This window comes from Neltuma alba, unplaced genomic scaffold (assembly GCF_004799145.2).
Source record: "Neltuma alba isolate B1F8T4 unplaced genomic scaffold, ASM479914v2 tig00010760_pilon, whole genome shotgun sequence".
Lineage (NCBI taxonomy): Eukaryota > Viridiplantae > Streptophyta > Magnoliopsida > Fabales > Fabaceae > Neltuma > Neltuma alba.
The window spans coordinates 161131-187141 of NW_021635585.1; the positions used below are offsets into that span (position 1 = coordinate 161131).

At 36.2% G+C, this 26011-nt stretch overlaps 2 protein-coding genes across 3 annotated transcripts; one reads left to right on the top strand and one right to left on the bottom strand.

Moving 5' to 3' along the window:
- Positions 1–2782: 2782 nt before the first annotated feature.
- Positions 2783–7530, bottom strand: LOC114758869 (DEAD-box ATP-dependent RNA helicase 18). Its single transcript, XM_028947961.1, has 11 exons — positions 7189–7530; positions 6469–6705; positions 6045–6305; positions 5796–5875; positions 5610–5715; positions 5360–5473; positions 5138–5236; positions 4953–5042; positions 4716–4822; positions 4487–4630; positions 2783–3595 (listed from the first exon to the last, which is right to left on the bottom strand). The coding sequence occupies exons 1-11, from the start codon at positions 7450–7452 to the stop codon at positions 3328–3330; spliced, it is 1770 nt and encodes a 589-aa protein (XP_028803794.1). The 5' UTR covers positions 7453–7530; the 3' UTR covers positions 2783–3327.
- Positions 7531–12365: 4835 nt separating this feature from the next.
- On the top strand, positions 12366–16953 carry LOC114758870 (protein trichome birefringence-like 33). 2 transcript variants are annotated; one of them, XR_003741861.1, is made up of 6 exons: positions 12366–12882; positions 15532–15703; positions 15811–16010; positions 16119–16277; positions 16363–16755; positions 16806–16953. XR_003741861.1 is itself a non-coding variant. In XM_028947963.1 (5 exons), the coding sequence occupies exons 1-5, from the start codon at positions 12416–12418 to the stop codon at positions 16703–16705; spliced, it is 1341 nt and encodes a 446-aa protein (XP_028803796.1). In that variant the 5' UTR covers positions 12366–12415; the 3' UTR covers positions 16706–16757. The 2 variants fall into 2 exon arrangements, 1 of the variants encoding a protein (XP_028803796.1); XM_028947963.1 differs by lacking the exon at positions 16806–16953 and having other exon boundaries at positions 16363–16757.
- Positions 16954–26011: the final 9058 nt, after the last annotated feature.

Genomic DNA, 26011 nt, shown 5'->3' on the forward strand with positions numbered 1-26011 from the left:
TTTGTAGATAACTGTAGAAACTAATTTCTCTTTGGACTAAAAAAAAAAAAGAATCTTCCCACTACAATTGCTTTATACATGAATTTTGAGAATTGAATCTCCAACTATTTACTTACACAATAAACAAAAGCTTCCAACACTCACTAATTTGGTGTTATTTCTTTCTTATTAATTTTCCTTGGTTAAGGCGTTGATCTCTTTTTTGTGTGTGTATCTGCTACGCATAGTCTTCCAATAATCAACATTTACGAACTAATTAAGCTACCAGATATATAGTCTTCTCATATATCTTTTTTTCAAAAAATTATGATCATGCTGCTCAGATTGAATGTATGATTCTGCTCTGCGTATGATTCATTTCTTTCTAATATATTATCAATTTTCTGCTGTCTTTGTTAAGTAATTAATTACAGGCTTAGTCACCCAAAACTCTATATAAACAATATAATAAAGGGTTGCATCAAATTTGACCCGCCAAAAATGGTATAGTGGGGCGATATGGTATTAAAATAAGGAAAAATTGCAATTATCCTCGTTAAATTTTGCATGCAATTAAAGTGTCCTCCTAAATATTGGAATTGGAAAAATGTAATCAACCTTTTGATCGATTAGTCTCCTGACAATGAAATTATTGTCAATAAAACTTGATTGATTGATTGTTATTAATCTCTTGTTTGTTTGCCTTTGTTTTTCCTTATCTGAGGAATGAACGAAAATGAGAGTCTAATAATAAACTACTCCTCCGATCCTTAATATAAAACCTATTTAACTAATTTGATTAAATTAAGAAAGTTAGGTAAGTTAGTTAATTATAAGAAATATAACATATTTTTCCTAAAACGCCATAATCATTTTTCTTAATATTCCTTCCCTCTTCTACTTGATTATTGTTGAGGGAGTACCCATAGGGGTCATTTAGTAAAAGTTGATAAATATGAGAAATAAATCTTATATTTAGAATCAAAATTAACTCAATGATTAGGCCCTATATTAAGGATAAGATAAGCATATTCGCAGCAGAAGGAGATAATAATTTGATGGAGGAATTGCCAGACGGTTCTCATCAGAAAAGAGATTAGAAAGGAGACAAATAATAAAGGTCGAATCTAAATCAAGAAACTTCGATTTGTGGGATCCAAAAAAAAAAAAAAAGGAACAATGGAGGTAGAGAAGACTCTGATTAGCATGACCAAAGTATAAAAATGGCACGGCAAGTTAAAATGCAAGAAAAAGTCAAAAACATATCACTGTTCAGCTGTCATGATCAATTTCTTGCTCAATAATGAGACAAGAGCAAGTGATAGTGCCACAGTGAGAATCCCTCTGATATTTTGGAGGAAGGTACGATCCAGAAGAAAAGATTTTCTTTAATTCTGAGCTTAAGATTTCATTTTTCGCTTATCCAATCTTTGTCTTTCTTCTTAATCAAAACTAGTAGTAATATATTTTCCAGAACTTCGCTTCCATTCTAAACAAATACTGCTGCTGCGTAATGTTGAAGCTACGTCTTGGGAGTTTTTCCAGAATTTTCCACCCTACAACCTTGACACCAACAGAACAGTCCAGGTTTTGTATAGCATAGTAAACACACAAAAATAGGAACGTCTCTAAAATTAATGTTGTCTCATCTTATTTAACTTGGTGACCCTGTCATGTATTTTTTGAGTGTTGTTGCCTAACTAGCTCTAATGAGTCTCCACATCCAATTCACCTAAATTTTTTCTCAGAAAAAAGAAATAAATATTTCAACAATAGATACCATGAAAAACAGAAAATGAAAAATATTCATACCCCATGCACTGTATGAATATGTAGAAGATTCAGCCCTCGTTAAATTCAGAAAGAACCATCAGTGGTCAGTGGAAACTTCAGTATTGCCGCAATTAACGGGTGGAAATGATAAATATGCTTATTTCGGGAGAATGAGGAACATATATAATCTAAATTAACAAGTTATTGTTAAATGACCATGTTCGTGCTTGGCGCAGCCTTAAAATTACATTGCTTCTTGGACTGGGGATGCTGGCGGAATAAATTCATTCAGATTATTTTTGGACAAAATTATAAGTACATATTTATGTGCATTATCATTTATTGGGGGAAAAAACAGAGACAACAGGATGCTTCATAGATATTGTAAAAATAAGAAAATTTAAGTAGATCCAACACCCTAAAATATTTTCTCAGGTACATCCAGCATCCTGAAATATTTTTCAGGAGTGTCACAGTTTTTTTTTTCATCTTAGTACTGAATGAATAAAAAAAAATTTAAGGTGCTTGACAGTTGACACACCTAAAAATATTTTAAGGTACTGAACACACTAAAAAATATTTCAAAAATATTTTAACATTTAGATGCATCACGAAATACTTCAACGTAATAGATATACCCAAAAAAAAACATAAAACCCTATATCCATTCAAAAACCCCATAACATCATGCATTTATATGAAAACTTGATATGAAATCAATCTAAACATGATTCTTTAGCCTCTCCCCTTTTTTTTGTCGAAAATTTGAATAAGGATTTGAAGTTGATGAAGCTTACATGGGGAAATTACTCAATTGCTTTCGACCAGTTCAAATATCAAAACCTGGCAAGCTTATAGGCTCGGATAAGTCGTAGCATAGCGTCGGATGATTTCCAAAGAAAACCAACGTACTGCATAGAAGAAAAGATGCTAGCATGGTTAAATTACTTCCCTGAAGGAGACCACATTTTATGCTTTCTGCTACATCTGACACCCATAAAGATTAAACAAACTATATCTAAACTAAATAGTTAATACAACTATATCTAAACTAAATAGTTAATACCAATTGCTGCTTAAATAAGAAGTATAAATTTTGGATGGAGTTTGTCATTGGTGCTGATCCTTGATAGGGATTAGCAGGGATCTCCCTCTCATCCAAACTGTCGCTTGACAAGTGTCTGCATTATGTAGCTCTTTCATTGTACAAGGTGTCGTTACCTTCCGTCCATTGGAGCCCTATCCGGATGGTCTTCAAAGTGATCCAAACACCATTACAAGCATTAACAATGAAAGCAAGACATATCCAAAATCCTTTCAGATAATAGCGGAGAACCAATTGATCAATAATGCCATAATGTCTCGGCAATATTGTGGATTTTAGACACATCCCTCAGCATCGTATTTTGTATGGTTTAAGGGCACTCTTAAACCATTCTTGTAGGGGCACTAGGTACCCTAAACTACCAAGTGGTGCAATATCCCCCCCCCCCCAAACTTATAAATACGTTGCAATTTGTCCCATCAGCATCCCATAACATCCTAATCAGCATGAGAGGCAGGGACCTTCAAAGCTCAAAGTAATTCTTCAGTGCCTGTTAATTTAGCATACTCATCCTCATCTATAGTTCCTTTTTTCAATTTTTTCCACAGCCGATATTCTTGCATGAGCTCATCTTCATCTTCAACTGACTGCTGAGCACGTCTCTGTTTAGCGGTTTTCTTTCTTGTTACAGGGGCAGCTTTTGGGGTTTTGTTGGGTTTCTGAGGCTTCGTCTCTTTCTCTTTGGCTTCTTTCTTTGCTTGCAGGTTTTGCTTCCTTTGCTTTTCACGAGATTTATCCCTAAACAATAATGATGATTTATGCATTTAGCAAGGGCTAACAGGGGAAAAGTACCAAGTGTTTTAAGAAATAATGCATAAAAAATACTAGTAGTAATTCCAAGCACGCACACACCCCGGGATATTAGAATCTTGCATAGTGATGACAATAGTTTTTATCTTTCTAATTATGAAGCTTAAGATATAATTTAGAGCTTAAATCAAAATAGCACAACTACAGTAAGTCTTCAGTGCATAGAATGAAATGAAAAATGGAAAGTGGGGGGAAGATTTTTATGGATGCGACCATCAAGTCTCTACTTTAATTAGAATTAGATAATGTTAGGCAATGATAACAAGAGTATGACAGCCATCGTAAAAAAGATGATAACAAATTGATTTCCATCACCATACCAAACGAGTCATAACTGTGTTTTCTTCTACCACACCCTGGGTATAAGGAACGGGGATCTACCAATTAATTCTTATTAACACTAAACTAAATTAAATAACCTCCAAACCCTGATACCCATGGAGCTAGCTGGGAAACTTTTCCCTGGTAAAAGTCATATTTAGTGAACACAGAATGCTGGCACGGTGAATACAATTGATGAAAAACATGATCGAAGAAGTACCAATGCCGAAACAGACATGGAATATGGTGCAATACGGATACTGTGACATGATAAGGTGTATAGTATCTAAATACAATTTGAAGGGTCAAATATGCATCAAACACGCTATGACTCTATTTTTTAAGCCTCAGTTCTTTATGGATGGTGATCAGAGTCAACTGAAGAGAGGGGTTATAAATTTAAGCTATATAATCATTTCTTCTACTTGAGAAATATGGGTCCAGGTGATGCTATCAGCCTCAGAAGGTTTAAAACAAGAACAGGGGAAATTTTTTAACCTGTACTTAATGTCCTCCAAATTAATGTCTTCAACTGGTACAAAACCTTCCTTGGACAATGACTGCTGTTTTAACTCTGGCATCGAAGGAAGCTGCAGTAAGCCATAGCCCATGGCCAACTTACCAATTTCAAGTTCTTTCCACCTATAACAAAGAGCGATTACATACGTTTAATAACAATGACTTGTGATGATGAACAGAAAATGCTTTGAAGACAAACAATAATCACCTAAAAATATAGGAGCAGTGATGTTCTTTATAAGCACGAATATAAGAAACAAATGCCCTGAGTCCTTTCTCCATTACATCACGATCTTTTTTGGCAGCGGAACGAATCTGTAACAAGTTGTGATTTGCAATATTGGGGTCACAATGTTGAAAAATTTTAAATTTAAGTTGCATATATCATTATCCAATTTGTGATTTGAGAAAGATGGAAATGGTAAATGATTAGCTTGGAGCTGACCTCGGGAACAACATCAGATGCATCATTAGAGCAACTTCTCTCTTGGAGGGGCACTCTTCTTACACGCAGGAATTCTACATATGATTCCTCCTACTTACAAAAATAATTGTTTTACAATGGTAGAGGAAGTGTAAAATTATAACAAGGGGGAAGGGGTTAAAACAAGTGTATACATCTGACCATACCTTTGGCAATAAGAAGACAATAGCGTGTCCTTTTTTGCCAAGCCGAGCAGTTCGCCCAACTCTATGTATGAAAACATTTGGATCTTGTGGAGGATCATACTGTACAGCATTTGAACATCATTTTAGGATTTAATTTGATAGCAATAAATAATTGCAATTAAAATAAAGAAGATAAAGCACAGCCTACAGTAAATGGCAGCATTTACATAATTGCAAATCTACCTGCACTATACAATCAACTCCAGGTATGTCAAGTCCACGTGCTGCAACATCTGTACATAGAAGTATTCCATTTGAAAGAGATGTAAATGACGCCAATGCCTTCTCCCTAGCAGCCTACATGGCAAAGTATAATAAGCAAGGAGGCCAACAAAAAGTTAAAATTATAGAATAGTAGACAATGAGGAGAACAACAATGACACAAGAAATACTGAACTTCAACAATGACTAATGTTAAAAGCCAATTTTATACCTGCTTCATCTTCCCATGAAGAGGGATCAAGGAGAAACTTTTCAAAGCAGAAAGGCGAGGCAGGACAAGTCCCCAATAATCAACACAGGCACAGGTCATGAAATATCTATATTGGAAAAGAAATTGCCTGAGTAAGATGACTTGTTCCATCATTAAAATCATATTAGTATAAGGTACATATCTCACACTATCATTTTTTTGGAGCGGTTCTTCATTAAGATATCAACAAGCTGTGAGGGTTTCTTTTCAGCCTCACATTCTATATACTGCAAACTCAAAAGGAAAGGAAGAGGATCAATTTAAAACCATAGGATCAATATAGAAAATATCAAGCATCTTCTAGCCATTCATGAAACGTGATATATAAATTTTGGTAAGAACGCAAGAGGCCCAATGCAACAATCAGTCCGAATTGTAGCTTAGCAAGCATTGTACCTCAATCTGAAGTCCTGCAGGTGTCCTTGAAGAGGTTTGTTGTTGTGATGCTGCTGGGTCATTTACCGATTTTGACTCTGCCCGGACTTCAACCCTCACAGGGTTCCTCAGCCCAGCTTTAGAAAGCTCTTCAACAGCCTCAGTTTGAGTAGCAGAGAATAGACCTGTTCTGCGAAGCTTTGGTAAGAGAGATATAATGGAATTAATCTGCTTCTGGAATCCCATATCCAGGAGTCTATCAGCCTCATCTAAAATTAAAATCTGGAAGAATAAAGGTAATCCCAGTTATCTCCTCTGACTAAAGTGAAGATAAAACACCTACAACGTGAAGATAAAACACCTACAACATTCTATCATTTTCATTCAAGTAGGACTCAGAAACCCCAATACTCTTTTAAGGTATGATTTACAATGAAGCATATACCTCGAGGCTTTTAAAATCTAATATATCCATTCGATCCATGATGTCATGTAGCCGCCCAGGTGTGCCGATCAATATGTTAGCTCCTTCTTCCTCAATTTTCTTCATATCTGCTTTTACGTCCACTCCACCAACAAGGAGCATGGACTTAACATTAGCTAAAGTTTTAATGAAAGGTTGAGCAACGTGATATATTTGAGATGACAGCTCCCTTGTGGGAGATATAATTATTCCAAATACCTACAGAATAGAAAATGGAAAAAAAAAATCATTAGAGGCAATAAACAAATTAAAACCTCCCACCCTTTCTCTCTCAGTGAATTTCAATGAAAATGCAACAAGCTGCAGTTACGGTCTTCAACAAACAAAAGAAGGGACTGCTATCGCCCAAATTTGGGAACAGATTAAATGGCAAGGAAATTCATATCCTCTAATATCTATATTAGAAATCTCATATCATAGTGGGTATTCTTATTTTAGTCAGCTCATTTTTCTGAGAAATTTGAAGAAATGAACATATCAACCGCGACCAAGTTTAAGATAGACATGTAAAATATATTTGCCAGCATATCAGCAAACCAGCAAAGCGACCAATGCTGTCAATTTCTCTACAGCCCACTTTACAACTTAAACCAATATTCTTTTTTATTTTTATTTGCTTCGTTTTATTCGAGTAGCAATGCCGTCAGCACACATAGGGGGAAAAAAAGAATTTATATGAACCTGATGAGGTTTGGGATTGGAACAGGACCGGCGGAGAATCTCAACAAGTGGAACGACAAATGCCAGAGTCTTGCCTGAACCGGTGGCAGCGTCGACGGCCACGTCCTTAAAACTGCATAGCAAAGGTATGGTAGCGGCTTGGACCGGCGTGCAAAACTCGAAGCCCGACTCTGTTAGCGCTTCGAGAACCAGTTCAGAAAGTGGCGGGTTCAGCTCAGAAAATCGCGTTCTCGTTAAGGCTTTGTTGGGAAAGTCAGACTCCATGGCTTCAGAGCTCTCACAGGGCTGCTTGTTCGCGCCCTGATGGAGCAGGAGACTAATGCCGTTCTTGCCTTCGGTTGATTTTGCTGCTATGTCTCTCGCTCGCTAGGGTTTTCAAAATTACACCTTGTCACGCAAGTAATGAAAAATAACATAAACGGCCCTCTTCATTGACAAAGCTCCGTGCGATTATATAAAAAGAAATGGTGTACAAAAACTTTCTAATAAAATCAAAATTTTTCTTTACAATGCTTGAACTACTATTTATTTATTTAAAAAACCACTACTATGGATAGTTAAAAATTAAAAGTGTAAACATCAATGTATTTTTTTTGGGTCAAATAAACGCCAATGTATTTTACTACTCACATCAATGTTGAATTAGATTTTTTTTTCCCATGGCATTAGATATTCTTTAACGTATATGGTGGCCTTTTTCTATTAAAAAAAAGGGAGACACGCGTATATTCTTCACATATATTCCAATACTACTTAAATTTGCAACTGGATGTTGAAAGGTGTAATTGTTTAAAATAAATCTACAATTGCTAGTCTTTAAAACAAAAATTAATATAGGAGTTTTGAGAACCATTTCTCATGTATGAATATTCTAGATTTATAAAACCATATAGATGCCACCAGATTCAAGTTTCATCATGCCGTCTCCCCTGTAATCATTTGTCTGGACAAGTTTAATCATCTTGGGAAGGTCCGAGGATTATATTAGCTCTGAGAAAAACTGAGACGGCGTATATAAGTTGCAAGGGTTTCTTCCCACAAACAAAAATAGCATAGGGACTAAATTATAAATTGCTGCCCAGTGTTGGGCTTTCGTGTTTAATTTTTCATAAAAATTCCTACACGAGTTTGCAAACGCGAGCACATGGCCCGTGAGATATCCTGAACCAACTGTGAATGATAAAACGGACCGTTACAGAAAAGCCCGATAATAGTCCCCACTGGATCTGGGGAAAAGACCAGCAATATACTTCCAAATGTTTAATTTCGCCAAAAACCCAAAAGAGTTAATTGTGGCTTCTTGTCTCATTAATCATGGGCTTGTCTCATTAATCATGGGCTACGGTCTAGTAAAAAGAGTTTATCTCTCACAATACGACGAAATCAAAGTTCAAATCTTATTCAGAAGAGATGCCAATATTTGGTACCTAATAATGTCTCAAATAAAATTGCCTCTAATAGAAGGATATTTATATTTTTAAGGGAAAAAAAGGGTTAGTCCTCACAATATACTCCTCTGGTCCTTAATATAGGACTCAATTGTTGAGTTGGTTTTGGTCCTAAATATAAGAACCATTTCTCATATTTATCAATTTTCTCTAAATTACCCCTATGGATACTACATCAACCATAATCAAATAGAAGAGGGAGATGGGGTATTAAGAAAGATGATTATGGTATTTTAGAAAAAATGTGTCACTTTTCTTATAATTAACCAACTTATCTAACTTCCTTAATCTAATCAAATTAGTTAAATGGGTCTTATATTAAGGACCAGAGGAGTAACGAAATTGAATTTGAATTTTTGTTAAGAGGAATATCTATATTTAGTACCCGGTAATACTTTAAAAAAAGTTGTTTTTAGTAAGAGAATAACTGTGATAGCAACCAAAAAAAACCAAGTTATCAGGTCCATATTTTAGTAGTGTTTTTTTTTTCGATGACATTTTAGTAGTTATTTTTTATAACAATAGGTAGAGGGAGTATATTGACTTGAAAGTTAAATATGCCGATAGCATGTTTCATCAACCTCACAGGTAAAGGGGACATGGAAGTTGCCAAAGAGATGGACTCCTCAATTTCTCTGCGGCGCATAGGCCAACTAACAGATTGAAGCAAGTAACACATATGAACGTAGATCACTTCCAAAATTAACTCAAATATAAGCAGTCAAATGGATTGATTATGGATTAGGAATCTCGGTTAGTTGGAGAAAAATCATTAATTAATTGGAATTTAGTTGATCAATCATGGTCCAGCGCGAATGTCCAGCACATAATCCGCCAATGACACTAAAGTCCACATGAGTAAGTTGCACATGAAAGCTAAATGCGACCTAATACATTTTTCACCTGCCACGTACCTAAACTCCAAATCCTTTTTTTTTAAAATAATAATAATAATAATAATATTATTATTATTAACACCAAACTTAGACTTTTTATTTTCTTTTTAACACCAACAAGATTTTGGAGAGATTGGATTCTATGAGTGCAAAGCTTTTTCTGCGACTATTATAAACATGGATTGAGCCGAGTTAAAGTTGAATTATAATCACAAGTGCAGAGCCTTTTCAGCAGTAATTGTTTTTTTTTGTATATACATATAAACCCTTTTCGTTTTGTTTTGGCCAAAAAACCCTTTTTATGTTTTTAAATTACAATAAAACATCCTCGAATTTTACGCTAACCCCATGTTCTCACCACGCACTGTTGTAACTCACATCCTCCAACCCTGCTTTCCAGGTTGCATGGTTTTATCTGTTTTTATATTATTTTGTTTTTTAAATTCTAATTCTGCCAGCGTTACAGATAGATTATTCCAGACCAATGAGTGGAATGCAGAAGGATGCCTGAAGGTAGTGGAAAATGTCTGCCCATTTTATAAACAATAATCTAAACATTCCTTCTAATTCTTAATGTTACCTCTAATCCTGATTATAAGATATTGTTTATAAACTATAAAAGAAATCTTATAATTAGGATGGGAGGTAATACTAATATAAGAATTAAATACCTAATTTGTGTATATTAAAAAATTAGTTAAATAAGAAGGATGCCTGATTTTTTTATGTTATCCTTTTTAAATATGCACGTTGTAATTAACCTTCACAAAAAACTTTATTATATGAAATTAATAGGGATATTAAAAAATCTAAATTTAGGAATCAAAATAGATTGAGATTTTATGTTTGAGATGAACACGAATTGCTATATGATCAGTTTAACAATAATCCCCATTCATTTTCAATTTTTTTTTTTTCGTTTCAAAAAATAGCTTGCGCGGAAGGCAAATGAGGCACTTGATTAAAAAAATTAGGGGGAATCACTTACCTAATAAATCACATGCATCAAACCACCTCAATTATATAGGGCCATGTTCATGCCTGATGCAAGGAAATACTTGTATATTTGCTGTGATTATTTTAATGAGAATAATTACGTTATACTCCACAAACAAGAGTTAATGTGAATCAGAATAAAAAGATTAAATTTGTCCGGTCAAAGATAATAAGTTGGGAAATTTGGTACAAAATTCCTGTTTAAAAATTTAACTAGTTAAAAAGATTTAAATTTGAGAGCATGCAACTATATGATCCGTAAGTATAACTTTTTTATCCATTTTATACAACATATCTTTCACCGTGTGTAAATGATTTTTTATATTAATAATTGTTACATATCATTGATGACATGTTACACATAAGGGTGTGTTTGAATGAAACCAAACCGTGGTTTGGAAAAGTGATTCTAGAGAATAGATTCTGAAAAGAATAAGGCTCCGTTTGGGTGACACCCCAAACCATGGTTTGGGGACCCAAACCATGGTTTGGGTGATAAGTCACCCAAACACCCACTGGTTTTGGGCAAACTGTGGTTTTGGACCAAAACCATGGTTTTGGCTCCAAAACCATGATTTTGAAAAAGGCAAAAATTTTTGCTTTTGGAGAAAAAAGGGAGAGTGTGAGAGCTTATAGGATATGAATCTTGTTATTTTTTTTATAAACATATTTAATCTTATATTTTAAAAATATATATACATATTAATTATTTATTAATTATATTATCTTATGTATTATTAATTATGTTAATAAAAAATATATTATTAACAATTTTATTCCTTCAAATTAGAATATATCATAAAATCTATTTTTTCTGTAATTATCATATTAATTTATGTCTTTTTTTTAGTAATTTATATATATAAAAAGTGCTTCTGATAACAACTATCCAAACTCTCTCACTTCTCAAAATCACTTTTTCATAACATTTAAAACTTGCCCCAGTAAGTTAACATGTTGAAGCTAATACTGGACCCTCGAGCTAGCTACTTGCGTCTAGCGACAGCCAATATCGACCATTTTATCTTTTGATTTTCATTCGGCCACGAGACCGGTGTTACTAAACTAACTTCTAAATACCAGATGTAGAGAAATGGGTGATCTGAAAATACTCTTTCTAAGTTCTCATGGTACAGATACGATCTGCATGATGCTGAATTGGCTAAAGGCAACGAAGCTGAATTTTGTGGGTGGGATTAATAATTAACCTCCTTCAAGCTCAAAGCTAACGCCAGTTAATCATTTGAATGAATCATAGTTTTTTCTCAAAAATTTCAGCAGAAGACCCTGGCTTCGTTGAATTTCATTCAAAATAGTTCATCCCATCAAGGCAACCCCATTAATTGTCTCATTAAAATTTAGAACGCGAGGCAGCAGGACCAAACGTACAGAATTAATGGCAGTCTTCGCAACTTAGCTTCCACACACGCGGAAAATTATTTTGTAGGCATTTATATTTTTTTTCAACTTTTAATTCGATATAGAGTAGTACTGTCTTTTCTTTTTTTAAATGAAATTCTTTAACTTAAAGCAAAATTAAACGATTTAATAAAAAAATAATGGCATATAAAGGTATCAAATATTCGAATTAAAATAGAGAGAGTATAAATATTTGTAAAATAACTTTTTCCTCTCACACACACACACATATACAATTACGGGGAACATCAAATTCACAATTCCGGACGAAATACATGAACTCGAAAACAAAATAAAATTGTCATGCCAAAAAAATAAAAAAGGTGAAATTGGCGAGAGAAGAAAAATGATGCTATAAATATAAAAGCAGCATACAACTAGAACAAGTAATGATAATAAAAGGTACTCGGCAAATGAACAATTTAGGGCTCCCATCCCAGGCCAATATTAATTGAGGGGGAAAGTGAGATGAGGAAGAATCCACTGACCCCAAACAGGCCTGGGGTGTTCATGCAAATGAAGCCTCCGTTTTCTCGCTCTTCTCGTCTCTCTCCGCTTCTCCTCACCTTATTAGCTTTCATCCTCTTCGTCTCCGTCCTCTATGCCCACAATCTCCTCTTCATCTCTCGTCAACATCCTCATCCCTCCGGCGAGTCCCACCACTTCAATTCAAGCCCCGATGTTCATCATTCTTCTCATATACCAGAAAGGGTTATAAGGCGGCGGCAGGAAGCAGTGCCGTTCGCCGTCGGGAGAACGCAGGAGGGGTGCGATGTGTTCAGTGGGAGTTGGGTGCGGGACGAGGCGGCGAGGCCGCTGTACGAGGAATCCGAGTGTCCGTACATACAGCCACAGCTGACGTGTCAGGAGCATGGGCGGCCGGAGAAGGAGTACCAGCACTGGAGATGGCAGCCCGAGGGTTGCGATCTTCCCAAGTAAGTGTCCCCATCGAACCTCTTTCCTGCTTTTTGCCTTGCCTTTTACCTTTTACTTTGCTTGCCTTCTGATTTACCGCAAGAATCATCGGTGAATCGGATTCAATTGCTTGAAAATCCATTGCCGACAACTTTCGGGAAAGTGGAAAACCGGAGGGGCCGACCGGAAATGTGCGTGCTTGGCACGTGTGAACTGATGGCCGTCCTTGTGAAGAGACAATGTGGTTGACAAGTAAAAGCCAGCTACAATAGTTAATATATTCAATATTATCATATATATGTATCGCATCAATATTTGACCCAAGTGATTTCTTAAAAAGATTTTTGTTACTGCGATCCTAATCCTAAGATGATTACAGGTTTTGAACCAAAAATGTACAGTCTTAATTTTTGGTTAAACGGGTTTCGAATGTGTATGAAATTAATGAATATATCCAATGAATTTTATCGTTCAGTATATACACATTTCATTTGGAATTTGTAGTTGTCCTCTTATGTAAGTATTTTCGTACTAGACAAAACGTATAATATTGAAGAAGCCTTTCACCATCAAATCCAAACACTACAATACATCTATATACAGAAGTTTTTTTTTCTTTGAAAAATAGTAAAGTATTACCTTTTATTTAAATTTTATATTTTAAATTTTTTAAACTAAGCAGTAGCATTGGATGTTTTAAGCACTGCAGATTTTCTTTTTTCTTTTTTTGTGGAGTTAATATCATTATTAGTTTTTATAATTTAATCACTACTAAAAACAAGGCTTTAATAGTATTTATCTATATGTTCTTTTTTTTTTTTTGAGCTAAGAAATAGCCAGATGTATGTTTTAAGCGCTACCGGCTAGCTAGTGTTTTTTTTGGCTTTAAAAAGAAAGCAGAGTTACCGTAGGATTCCTCTGGTATTGCTTCATAAGTGCCAAATTAAATACTGTTTAGAAAATGCTTCTAATTGAAAAATATAAAATGTTACTGCTGAACTTTTCTGTGAAATGCAGGGGGTGTTCATGTGACTGCCAGCACCAATAAAAATGAAATACCCTGCCCTACCCAAAAAAATGGCCCTAGAAAACATTGGGCCATTTCAAGTAGAGCCATTTGTTGGTTAGGTTGGGCATTAGGCACAATATGCTGTTCTGCTTATAAAATATATATAATTTTATTTAAAAATTATAATATGCATGCTTATGCATGCTTATTATTGTGGCATTATAGTCTTTTAGTTGACTTATTTTAATAGCTTATGGATGATTATATATATATTTTTTTCCTTGTTTAAGAATGGATATTGTGTTAAGACTGTGTTGTATACTTGTGTTTTATTATGAAATTTAGGTGAACAGATGTGAACTACTAATATTTTTATATAATTATATTTATTTTTTTAATTTTTTTTTTAAAACTCCGCCTATGTTGTATAGCCGGTCCCAAGCCCGGATAAAGGAGGAGGGTTGTGTTAGGCCCTCGACAGCCAACGTAAAAACTCGTCGAATCTCATGAACATGGATATTTATTTTTTTAATGTTACAAGTTGTGAAATTATGGAGTATATTTAATGTTTAAAATGTTATTTTTTAGTACTTGACTGAAATTTTCTTCATATATAATATTATAAGTAAAATGTCTTTGTTCGGATAGAGAAGCCTACCTTGCTCAGCTTGCTCTTGTATAGCCTAAAATAACTCAGGCTTTTGATAAACATGAGTGGGAACAGGCGGCAAAATGTAGTCCCATCATCCTTAAAAAGAGCCCTAGTGAAATGTGCCTTTGGTTGCATTGATGTGTTTAGAAAATACTAGTATATATATTACCACTATTTGATTCTTTCACGTATAAAATAATATTTATATAAAAATGAAATGCTCCTTTAGACATAAAATCGATCGCATTTAGAATTTATCAAGTATCAACGGTCTCTTGGCCCAATGGCTGCGTGGAGTGGTTGTATATGTAAGTGTGCTGGGTAGGTGTGTTTTATTGTGCTAATTTTTTTTTTTATAAAAATTTTTCATGCGACATTAAGCTTAAATGCCCATGGGCAAGTTGCCAGCTAGGCCCCTCACCCTGGTCCAAAGGAAAAGTTAGGCGTGTTCTTTGATGTGGGACCCAGTATCAGTATGCCCCAGTTGTCCTGCACTCCTGCCTAACATCACCCCTATCATCAAATCAATTTCATTGTTCAGGAGTAATTTTTAACCCACTTTTGAAAAATTCAAAGGATTAAAACGCCAGGTTGGAAATTTGATTAGGATCTTGCCTTTCGTTTAGTGACAGTTTTTAACCTTTCTTACGTGATTTCTGTTTCATGCTAGATCTAATATAATGGGAAACTGCAATTTTTTTTCCAAAGAATTGTTTTGAGGGAAGTGACGTGGTTCTAAGTTTTACCAAAGAAGCGTTTAAGGATCCATAGACCAAATTCACTATGGACCCATGTTCGAGGCAAATGCAGTGATGCGCAGATCATGTACTTATATATCAAATGTGGAATTACGTGCCGTCCGGCCAATGCCAAAAATAGCCTTGGCATTTCTTCAAAATTTCCCTATGTATCCGATCCCATGAGATTGATGTTATAACTAATTATAAACTTAGAAGTTGATATGGTTAAAATCTCGGAACTAACACAATGAATGATCAAGGGGTACAGATTCAATGCGAGCTTGATGCTGGAAACACTCCGAGGGAAGAGGATGATGTTCGTGGGAGACTCCCTGAATCGTGGTCAGTATGTCTCCATGGTCTGTCTCCTGCATCGCCTCATTCCTCCAGAAGCCAAATCCATGGAAACCTTCGGTTCCCTCACCGTCTTCACCGCCAAGGTAACTTGTTATCCATCCTTCTCCCTTCCTTTGCTTGCTTCGTGTATTGTTCAACACAATCACACATAACTGGTATAACTCTGCATTTTTATAAATGTTTGTTTTAGAACTACAACGCCACCATCGAGTTCTACTGGGCGCCGTTTCTGCTGGAGTCCAACTCTGACGATGCCGTCGTCCACAGGATAACCGACAGGATCGTCAGAAAGGGCTCCATCAACAAGCACGGGAGGAATTGGAAAGGCGCTGATATCATAGTATTCAACACCTACCTCTGGTGGATGACCGGCTCCAAGATGAAGATCCTGTGAGTTCCTTCAATTCTTTCCTTCACTAACATTCAAACTAATTACCTATCCAACCATATTCGTTCTTTCTTTTGCAAAACTGATATGTGTAACAACAAAAAGTTCAGGCTCGGATCTTTTGATGACAAAGTGAAAGACATAGCACGCATGTCAACCGATGATGCTTATCGCATGGCCATGAAGAGTATGCTCAAATGGGTGAAGCAGAACATGGACCCTAACAACACAAGAGTCTTCTTCACCAGCATGTCTCCTTCTCACACAAAGTGAGTACTGCACATGCATGCATACGTATCATCATCATGTGGTGGAAATATCAAAGTTTAATTATGTGGGCTTATTATCATGCAGGAGCGTAGAGTGGGGAGGGAGAGCGGAAGGGAACTGCTACAATGAAACGAGACCGATCGAGGATTGGACGTACGATTGGGGAGGGGAGGCAGAGAGGGGCATAATGAGAGTGATAGGACAAGTGTTTGGGAAATCCAAAGTGCCCATTACGTTCCTCAACATCACGCGGCTCTCAGGCTATCGCAAAGATGCGCACACTGCTATCTACAAGAAACAATGGAACCCTTTGACTCCTCAGCAGTTAGCTAACCCAGCTTCCTACGCTGATTGTGTTCACTGGTGCTTGCCTGGCCTCCAAGACACTTGGAATGAGCTTCTCTTTGCCAAGCTCTTTTACCCTTAAAATTCAATTCTATATTCTTTCTTAATTGATGCCACCGTGTGTCCACAGAAAATATATATATATATATATATATATATAACGATAGGTACTATTGATTTATTGAAAGAGAGGGATAATGTATAGGGAGGATGACACCCAAGTGCCGAAAGAGCAAATTAATCACGATTAGGTTCTCGGTGAAATTTTTTGAAAAATCAGTTGCGAATATTAATTCAAATGACTGCAGATTTAAGAATTCTAATTGCAAATAGGACATTTATTAAGTTTTAAATATAACTCGGCTTATAATTGGAATTCCTCCTTGCAAGTGTATGATGGGTGCGTCGAACTGAATTGGGCTCATGGCATGATTTGGGAGGTTTTTGGTTACTTCTAAAAACACTTTTTAAAAATGTTTTTATGTAAATTGACACAAAACTCCTTTCACATATTTAGTGTGTATAAGATAAAATTATTTTTAAAATAATGGTTTGATTTTCATTCAAACCTTTTTTGATCTGAAACGAAGTGTCTTTTTTTTTCCCTCCTTTTTTGGGTGTTTTCCACGGAAGGCGTTGCATAATTATTTTCGATCATTAAAAAGGTCGCTTATCCATTCTTTTATATATTTATACACACACATTACCAGGACTCGCTCATTCTTAGTCAATGAAAGTTTGGGGGAAAAAAAAAAAGCGCCGCAGCTCCTTGGAATGGGCCTAAGTGGGCTTGATGTCCGGATGGTCATGGGCCCGTGCCCCGGTACCCATTGCAAAATGCATAAAACGCCTACGTCATCAGTTACGTAAGTACTGTAGGATAAATTAAAAAAAAAAAAGGCGCAATAGGGTCCGCTCTTTTCTCCGAAAGACCAAACAGCCGATAGCTTTATCATTAGGAACGTCGCAAAGAATCCATAAATATGCCGTGGACAGTTGGCCCTTACTTCTACATGTTTATTACTAGCGCAATGGTTCTTTAATTTTCTTTCAAAGTTTGGTTGTTTTAACATCATCAGTTTTTGTTTCATGAATGAGTTTAGAGATGAGAAACACTAATTTATGTGATAATTATTAGCACAGAATGCTATTTTATGTAAGTAACAGGAATGCTTAAATATTACTATCTCTGTTTCTTAATATAACACTCATTCTGTAGTATAAAACAAAATGAATCTTATATTAAGAGTTGGAGCTAGTATATTATTGTAAGTTCATCAAAATACATAAAATATCATTATGTATTTAATAGTTCTCATTATCAATAATTATACTAATTGTTAACATGATATTCTTAAAAGCATAAAATTATTGTGATGTATGTTTTTAAATTCAAGCAACTATATGGCATTATTATCTTCCACATGCGTGCAAATGAAGATAAATACATAATCAATAATTAAATAATACTTGATATTAAAATTATAAGAATTGAGTTGTGATAAGTTATGGTTTACGATTAAAATTTAACTAAATTAAAATTATAAAAATTGAGTTACACTAAGTAAAAAATTTAAGAACTGAATTACTACAAAATCAAAACTGAAAAAAAAGATGATGAATTTTTCTAACGACTAATAACATCGGATATAGAGAGGCGTGGCAGAGGGGGAGATTTTGAAAAGCACGTGCGGTCTATAAATGACACGTCAACATCTTCCCTCCACGACGAAACGGATTCATTCTCTTCTCCTTCCTTTGTCCCCTCCCCATCATCACTTCACTTCCTTACCTTCTTTATCATTACAATATTTTTTTATTTATTTATTCTTTTTAATCCTCTCTGTGTTTTTCCCCACTTCTTCGTTCCAATAATAATAATAATAATACTTCTAATTTTTAATACAAGATTTTATCTCTCATATTTATTTTTTTAAAATGATTTTCCTAGTAGTTACACAAATTAAATGTTTCATCAAATTATAGTTCTGGTTAATATATATTATTAGTAAGATTATTTTAGAAACAATAATATATATTTATTATAAATAACTAATTTAACAAATTTATTTAATCTATTCAAATTAATTAACTAGCTTTTATACTAATATTAAGTAGCGGAGAAAGTAATATAATTCCGGTTTCCTTTCTCGTGAAAATGGCACATTATGTCGGCGCATGCATATCAACCCCACCGATGGGTGGATTTCAAATGAACAAATCTCATTTTCATCAATTCAAATTGGCTTGTGCTTGCTGAGTCCAGCATCACACTTACAAATAATTTCTTAATTGCTGCTAAATAAAAATCTCACCGCCTGCAACTCTTTATTTACACACACACACACACACACAAGTGCTTTTGGGATGTGGCTGACAATGAACGCCACCACAAATATATATAGGTTCCTTCCATGGACACACACATTAACGTATTTTATTTTTATCTTCTATGTATTGTTTTTGCTTCGGCACGTACGTTCAGGTTTTATTTATCACACACACACACACACAAAACAAAATGAAAACATATTCAAAGATCTTTCTTTGCATATACATGTTTAGATAGTTTAGTGATATTTTTCCCTCTTCAATCTCATCGCTTTTGTGCTGTGCCCTTTCTGCCTTATTCAGAACCCGGAACTTCCGCAAACAATCTCGAACCAGCTATGTACTTACTAAATGAAAACACACACACACACACACAAACATGTATTTTTTATTTAAAAAAAAACTAGTTTATATATATAGGGATTAGAGGGTTAAAGAAGGAATTAAAAAAAGGGAGGGTAACAAAATTTGATGAAGACGAGGGGTCAACCCTAAGCTGTCTTAATAGTAACGTCACTTGCCTTGCTTGGATAAGGTTTCGGGTTTGAAGCTGGCTTGTGTGTATTTAAACTGCTTGTTATAAGATTAAAAAAACAAAAAAGAGGAAGAAAAGGGTTTTAATGTGGTGGCTTTTTTTTTTTTTTTAATTGTAAGCACAGATTAAAGGAACATGGATATGGACGCTAGGCTCTCCTGATTGCCCACTTGCACCCCAACTTGCATTTCTTATATCCCTGTTACAACCACTACTAGAAAAAAGACCTTTAACGTCGCAAACTAACGGCGGTTCAGCAGAAAAACGAAGTGGAAAAAAACGCGGTGGCATTTTTGTAAATAAGTTGAAAGGTTTATTATTTCCACGGCGGTTTTGAATAAAACCGCCGTGGAAAGTATTTTCCACGGCGGTTCTTTAAAGAACCGCCGTGGAAAATATTTTTAACGGCGGTTCTTTAAAGAACCGCCGTTAAAAACACTTTCCACGGCGGTTTTATTCAAAACCGCCGTGGAAAGTGTGTTCTTCTATCGCCGAAACCCGCTCGACTCCTCCACTTTCTTTCTCATTTCTTCAGTGCGCCGTGGTCCCCCTCTGCCCCACCACCGTGAAACTGCCATTACCGGCCATTCCCGCCTCTAGCCCACCGTTTAAACTCCTCCATTGAGCCCTTGGAGCCTTGCCGCCGTGCGCCGCACTCCGCCGTGGTCGACCGCGCCTCCCATTCCGTCCGCCGCCGTCCGCCACTGAAATCCGGTCCTACCCTCCACTATCTAACCGAAGACCGGTCCGTTGCCGCCGTCCGCCGCCGTCCGCCGCCGCCTCACTTCGCGTTTGAAGCTTCTCTGCTCTGTGAGTATCCTCTTCTTTCATTCTTTTCAATTTTTCTTGGTTTGTTGAATGTTTTAGCCATGAAAATCTGTTATATATGAAATGGGTTGTTAGTTTTACATTGTGGTTAGCTTCTATTGTTCATTTTGCATTTTTATGTGGTTGAACCGTTGATTGGTGTTAATTGGTAGGCATTAGATGTGAGAAAACCTTAATTCCTTTTTACATACTGTATTAGAAATATGTTAAAATGTTTGGAGTTGATTAATTGTGAAGTTTTTAATTTTTTTTATAATTTTTTGATATTTATTTCGAATTTTTGATAATTTTTTGTAATAAATATAAGAATTTAGTGATAAATAATCTGTTAGTTATTTTGTGTTTTTTTCCTTCGTTATGAATTTTGATTGATAGTAAAGTATTGTTTAAATAATCTGTAGAACAATGGATCGTAGTTGGATGAAAGCTAGGAGAATTAGCAAGGAATATGAGGATGGGGTTGAAAAATTTCTTGAGTTTGCTCAGAGAAATGCCCCTAGTAAAGGAGATGGATTGTACTATTGTCCTTGTGTCAAATGTTTAAACAATAGTCGACGGAGTATTTCTGAGATAAAAGAGCATCTTATCTGTAATGGGATAAATTTGAGGTATACAAATTGGATATGGCATGGAGAAATTAGAAAGACTACACTGTCTGCAAATGAGAAGGTTGTTAATGAAGACTTTGGTGATAGAATTTCGGATATGTTTCGTGATATAAGGTCTGAATCCTCTACACAGTTTTCTTCCACCTTTGAAACTTTGTGTAGTGATGCAGAGACACCTTTATACCCGGGGTGCAAAGATGATTACACAAGATTGACAACCGTATTGAAACTGATGAATTTGAAGGCAAGAAATGGTTGGACCGATGCTAGTTTTACGGAATTGCTTGAATTGCTGAGTGATATTCTTCCCAAAGGGAATTCACTTCCGAAACGAATGTATGAGGCAAAAAAGATTTTGTGTCCGATGGGTTTGGAATATGAGAAGATACATGCGTGTCCTAATGACTGCATATTATTCAGAAATGATTATGAAGAGTTGAATAAGTGCCCTAAATGTGGGACTTCAAGATACAAAATGAAGAAAGATGATGGTGATTATAATGAGATGACCAAAGGTTCTCCTTTAAAGGTTCTGTGGTATCTTCCAATAATACCACGATTTAAGCGTCTATTTGCTAATGCCACAGATGCAAAGAACTTGAGATGGCATTTTGATGAGAAAATATGTGATGGAAAGCTTCGTCACCCAGCAGATTCTCTTCAATGGAAAACAATAGATCAAAAATTTCCTCAATTTGGTAGCGAGCCAAGAAACCTTCGGCTAGGGCTTTGTACGGATGGAATTAACCCATATGGTAATCTTAGTAGCACACACAGTGCTTGGCCAGTGCTCCTCGTAATTTACAACTTGCCTCCTTGGTTATGTATGAAAAGAAAGTATATCATGCTATCTTTGATGATCTCGGGGCCAAAACAACCGGGAAACGATATTGATGTGTATTTGGCACCTTTGATTGAGGATCTGAAGAAATTATGGGAGGAAGGTGTTGATGTGTTTGATGCATATAAACAAGAGACCTTCAATTTACGTGCCATGATCTTCACCACGATAAATGACTTTCCAGCATATGGAAATTTGTCTGGATACAGTGTTAAGGGGCATAAAGCATGCCCGATATGTGAAGAAGGCACCCACTATATGCAACTTAAACATGGCAGGAAGACAGTATATCTTGGTCACAGAAGGTTTCTTAGTCGGTATCACCCTTACCGTAGATTGAAAAAGGCATTTAATGGCTCACAAGAATATGAAATGGCTCCAAGACCATTAACTGGAGAAGAAGTTTATCAGCGGGTGGAGGGAATTAATGTGGTCTTCGGTAAGAAGAAGAAGAAGAAGACTGCCAGTGAGAGAAATATATGGAAAAAAAGATCTGTCTTTTTTGATCTTCCATATTGGCGAAGTCTTGATGTGAGGCATAGTCTAGACGTGATGCATGTGGAGAAGAATGTATGTGAGAGTCTTGTTGGTACACTTTTGCATATAAGTGGAAAGACTAAAGATGGAATCAATACAAGACGAGACTTAGTCGAAATTGGAATAAGAAATGTTCTTCACCCACAAGAAAGAGATGGTAAGAGGGCTTATTTACATCCAGCTGCGCACACATTATCAAAAGAAGAGAAAAGAAGTTTCTGTGGTTTTGTCAATACTATTAAGGTGCCACAAGGTTATTCTTCTAATTTAAGCAAACTTGTTTCAATGCAAGATTTGAAGATAACGGGAATGAAGTCTCATGATTGTCATGTGTTGATGCAACAATTACTTCCACTTGCTATTCGAGGCATTATGAAAACCGATGTGAGAAATACTATTACAAGACTTTGTATGTTTTTTAGTGCCATTTGCAGCAAAGTCATTGATCCTGCTGAGTTGGATGAATTAGAAAATGAAGGTTATGTGATCCTCTCTCAATTGGAAATGCATTTTCCTCCATCATTTTTTGATATTATGGTCCACTTGATAGCTCATCTTGTGCGAGAGATAAGACTTTGTGGCCCTGTGTGTTTAAGATGGATGTACCCTTTTGAGAGATACATGAAAATCCTAAAAGGGTACTCTAAGAATCCTTATCGGCCTGAGGCATCAATTGTTGAGAGATATGTAGCTGAGGAGGCAGTTGAGTTTTGTAACGCATATCTTGACAGGGTAAAGGCAGTTGGTCTTCCTCAATCTCGACATGATCAAGGGAGAAGAAGCAAGGGAACACGGGGTGTCATAGTGAGGTCTATGTCAAGAGAAGTTGTAATGCAGGCACATCTATACATTTTAAACAACACGGATGAAGTTTTGCCGTACTTAAATGCTCACAAGAATATGCTGAGGAACTTGAATCCAAGAAAGAGTGACATGCAACTAGCTAATGAACATAATAAGTCATTTGCAGAGTGGTTCAAGCGAGAAGTGTTAAAAGATGGCAATCCTTCTGAGACAATACAGAGGCTAGCTGCAGGGCCTTCTTTTGAGGTTTTGTGTTGGGGTGGATATGATATAAATGGTTATTCTTTTTACACAAAAACCCAAGACGATAAGAGTACTATGCAGAATAGTGGGGTGATGGTAGTAGCGGAAGCCATGCATTTTGCTAGTTCTAAAGACAGAAACCCAATGTTGGCGGCAATGTCCTATTATGGAATAATAGAAGAGATATGGGAGGTTAGTTATACCAAGTTTAAAGTTCCCGTCTTCAAATGTAAGTGGGTTAATAGTAATGCTGTGCAAGTGGATGAAGAATTTGGATTTGTTTCGGTCGATCTTGAGAGGTTTGGATACGGAGACGAGCCATTTATTTTGGCAAGTCAAGCAAAACAAGTGTTCTTCGTTCCCGATCTAGCAAAAAAGAAATTGTCTATCGTGCTTCAAGGCAAAAGGCAAGGAGTTGGTGGAGATGATGGTGACTTAGAGCTTAATCTTGATGAAACCCCGCCTTTCACAGCTACTCGACCTAAAGCAGTTGAATTAGATTTGGTAGATGATGACTATGCTGTTAGAGATGATCATTGTGAAGGAATTTGGGAGGATAATCGTTGTAAGCCTCAAATGAATTTTTTGATTTTTTTTTGCTAAATATACTTAATAATATAGTGTTTTATATTAACTTGATATTTTTTATTCTTACATTTATTAATTCCTTATTCTTTAAACAGGAAATGGACGGATCCGGTCAACAGGGTTCTGGTGATGACACTCTTTTACTAGCCGGAGAAAGGGTAGAGGGCCAACCCATATGAGGCATTTAGCATTACGTGATGAGAGCACACAGCCTATGAGGATTACAGTGGAATTTGATGATGATCTGAAGCCTATAGGAAAGGATGGGGCTCAATTTACTAGTTATGTGGGTTATCTCGCACGCAGTAAAATTAGCATTGACATTCCTAACTGGAAGAAGGTGGACAAAGATTTGAAGAAAAAACTTTGGGAGGATATATTGGTATATTGTGCATTGTTTTCTCTACTTGTTTCAATTATAGTTGTTTATTTACTTTATAACTCTATGCTATTATTGTATTGCATGCAGCTGACATTTGATATTCCTGCCACTAAACAAATGAGAGACCGTTGTTGAAGCAAATTGCTGAACGGTGGAGGGATTTTAAGTCCATGCTTACAACACATTATATTAATGGAAAAAGAAAGGGTGTGCATCCTAAGGAACGATACCAGTTTATTAGCGATGAGGCATGGGAGAATTTTGTGAAGCAACGTGAAGACCCCGCATTTCAGGTTTGGTTTCTTCAAACTTATTTTTAATCAGGTCATATTTTATTTACCTAAACTAATTTTGTCGATTTGGTTTCATTGTCATAGGCATTGAGTCAGAAGAACAAACAAATATCTGAGCAGAATGTATACCCACATACCATGTCTCGTGCAGGGTATGGTGGGTTGGAAAGAAGTATGAGATGGAGGAACGACTGAAGAATGCACAGATGGCTGCTGCTTCAGATCCTACTGGCTACATGCCATCTATTGAGCGTCCTTCTCGCCAAGAAAAATGGAAGGCGGCGAGGATTAAAAAGGGTCAATACATTACTCCACAGTCTGCTACTGTTGCTGAGAGGATTGTAAGTAATATTTAAGAATTATGCTTCATTGATTGTTTTTTCAATATATCTTAAATTGAATTTGTGTGTTTTAATGATATAGGATACACTTGAGGAGCAACTATCTCAAGGTACATTCATCCCTCAAGGACGGATGGATATCTTGGCCACTGCTATTGGAAAGGCTGACCATCCCGGAAGAGTCCGAGGGGCCCCTAAAGGGATTGGTATTAAAGAATTTTTTGGCTCTGCTTCACGAAGAAGCACCAGATCATCCTCCGCTAACATGGTATCTAAAGAGGAGCTCGACCAACGACTACAAGAAGAAACAGAGAGAGTTCGAGCTGAACTAAGTCAACAACACATGGCAGAGATGCAAAAGATACGTGATGAATTCGATGCCAAGTTTCAACAGACTTTGATGATGATGGGTACGAGCGGATTCCAGATGCCCCGAGTATCTGAACCTTCCCAGGTAATAATCACACATCTTTTTAAATCTTCTAAAGATTCATTTGATCCATTTAAACTTATTTAATGTTTCTTAACTAATTTCATATTATGTTTCAGGGTTCACCTGTGATAAAAAGCGGAAAGGGCAGTAATAATATCAGACACAGCCACTGACAGTGTCTGACCCTGACCCTAGCCCTGACCCTGTCGAAGACAATGGGATGCCGTGTTCTCTCTATGTGGATTATGAAAATCACCTGTTCATGTTGCTAGTGGTCGAGCATTCATGGGCACAACGATTCACGGCAACAAAATTCCGAGCAATCAAGCAAGGTGACAGTGGAGGAGAGGATTGTTCGTGGTCAGGGGGTACACCAGTGCCTAATCCTACTGATGAGGTTCGACTCTTGGCCCAAGCTAAAGGACATTTCATTTTGTGGCCAAAGAGACTTATTACAAAGCCAATAGTGAAGAAGGCGGCAAGCAAAGAAGGCCACAACGAGCGCATCATCTGATCCTGTACTCTTGCCCTCCTTAGTGATGTTGCGCTTATGTATTCCAGTTGGAGGTTCTTCATTCCATAGTGCCAAACATGGATAAGCCTGTGACTTTCAAGATGCCGTTG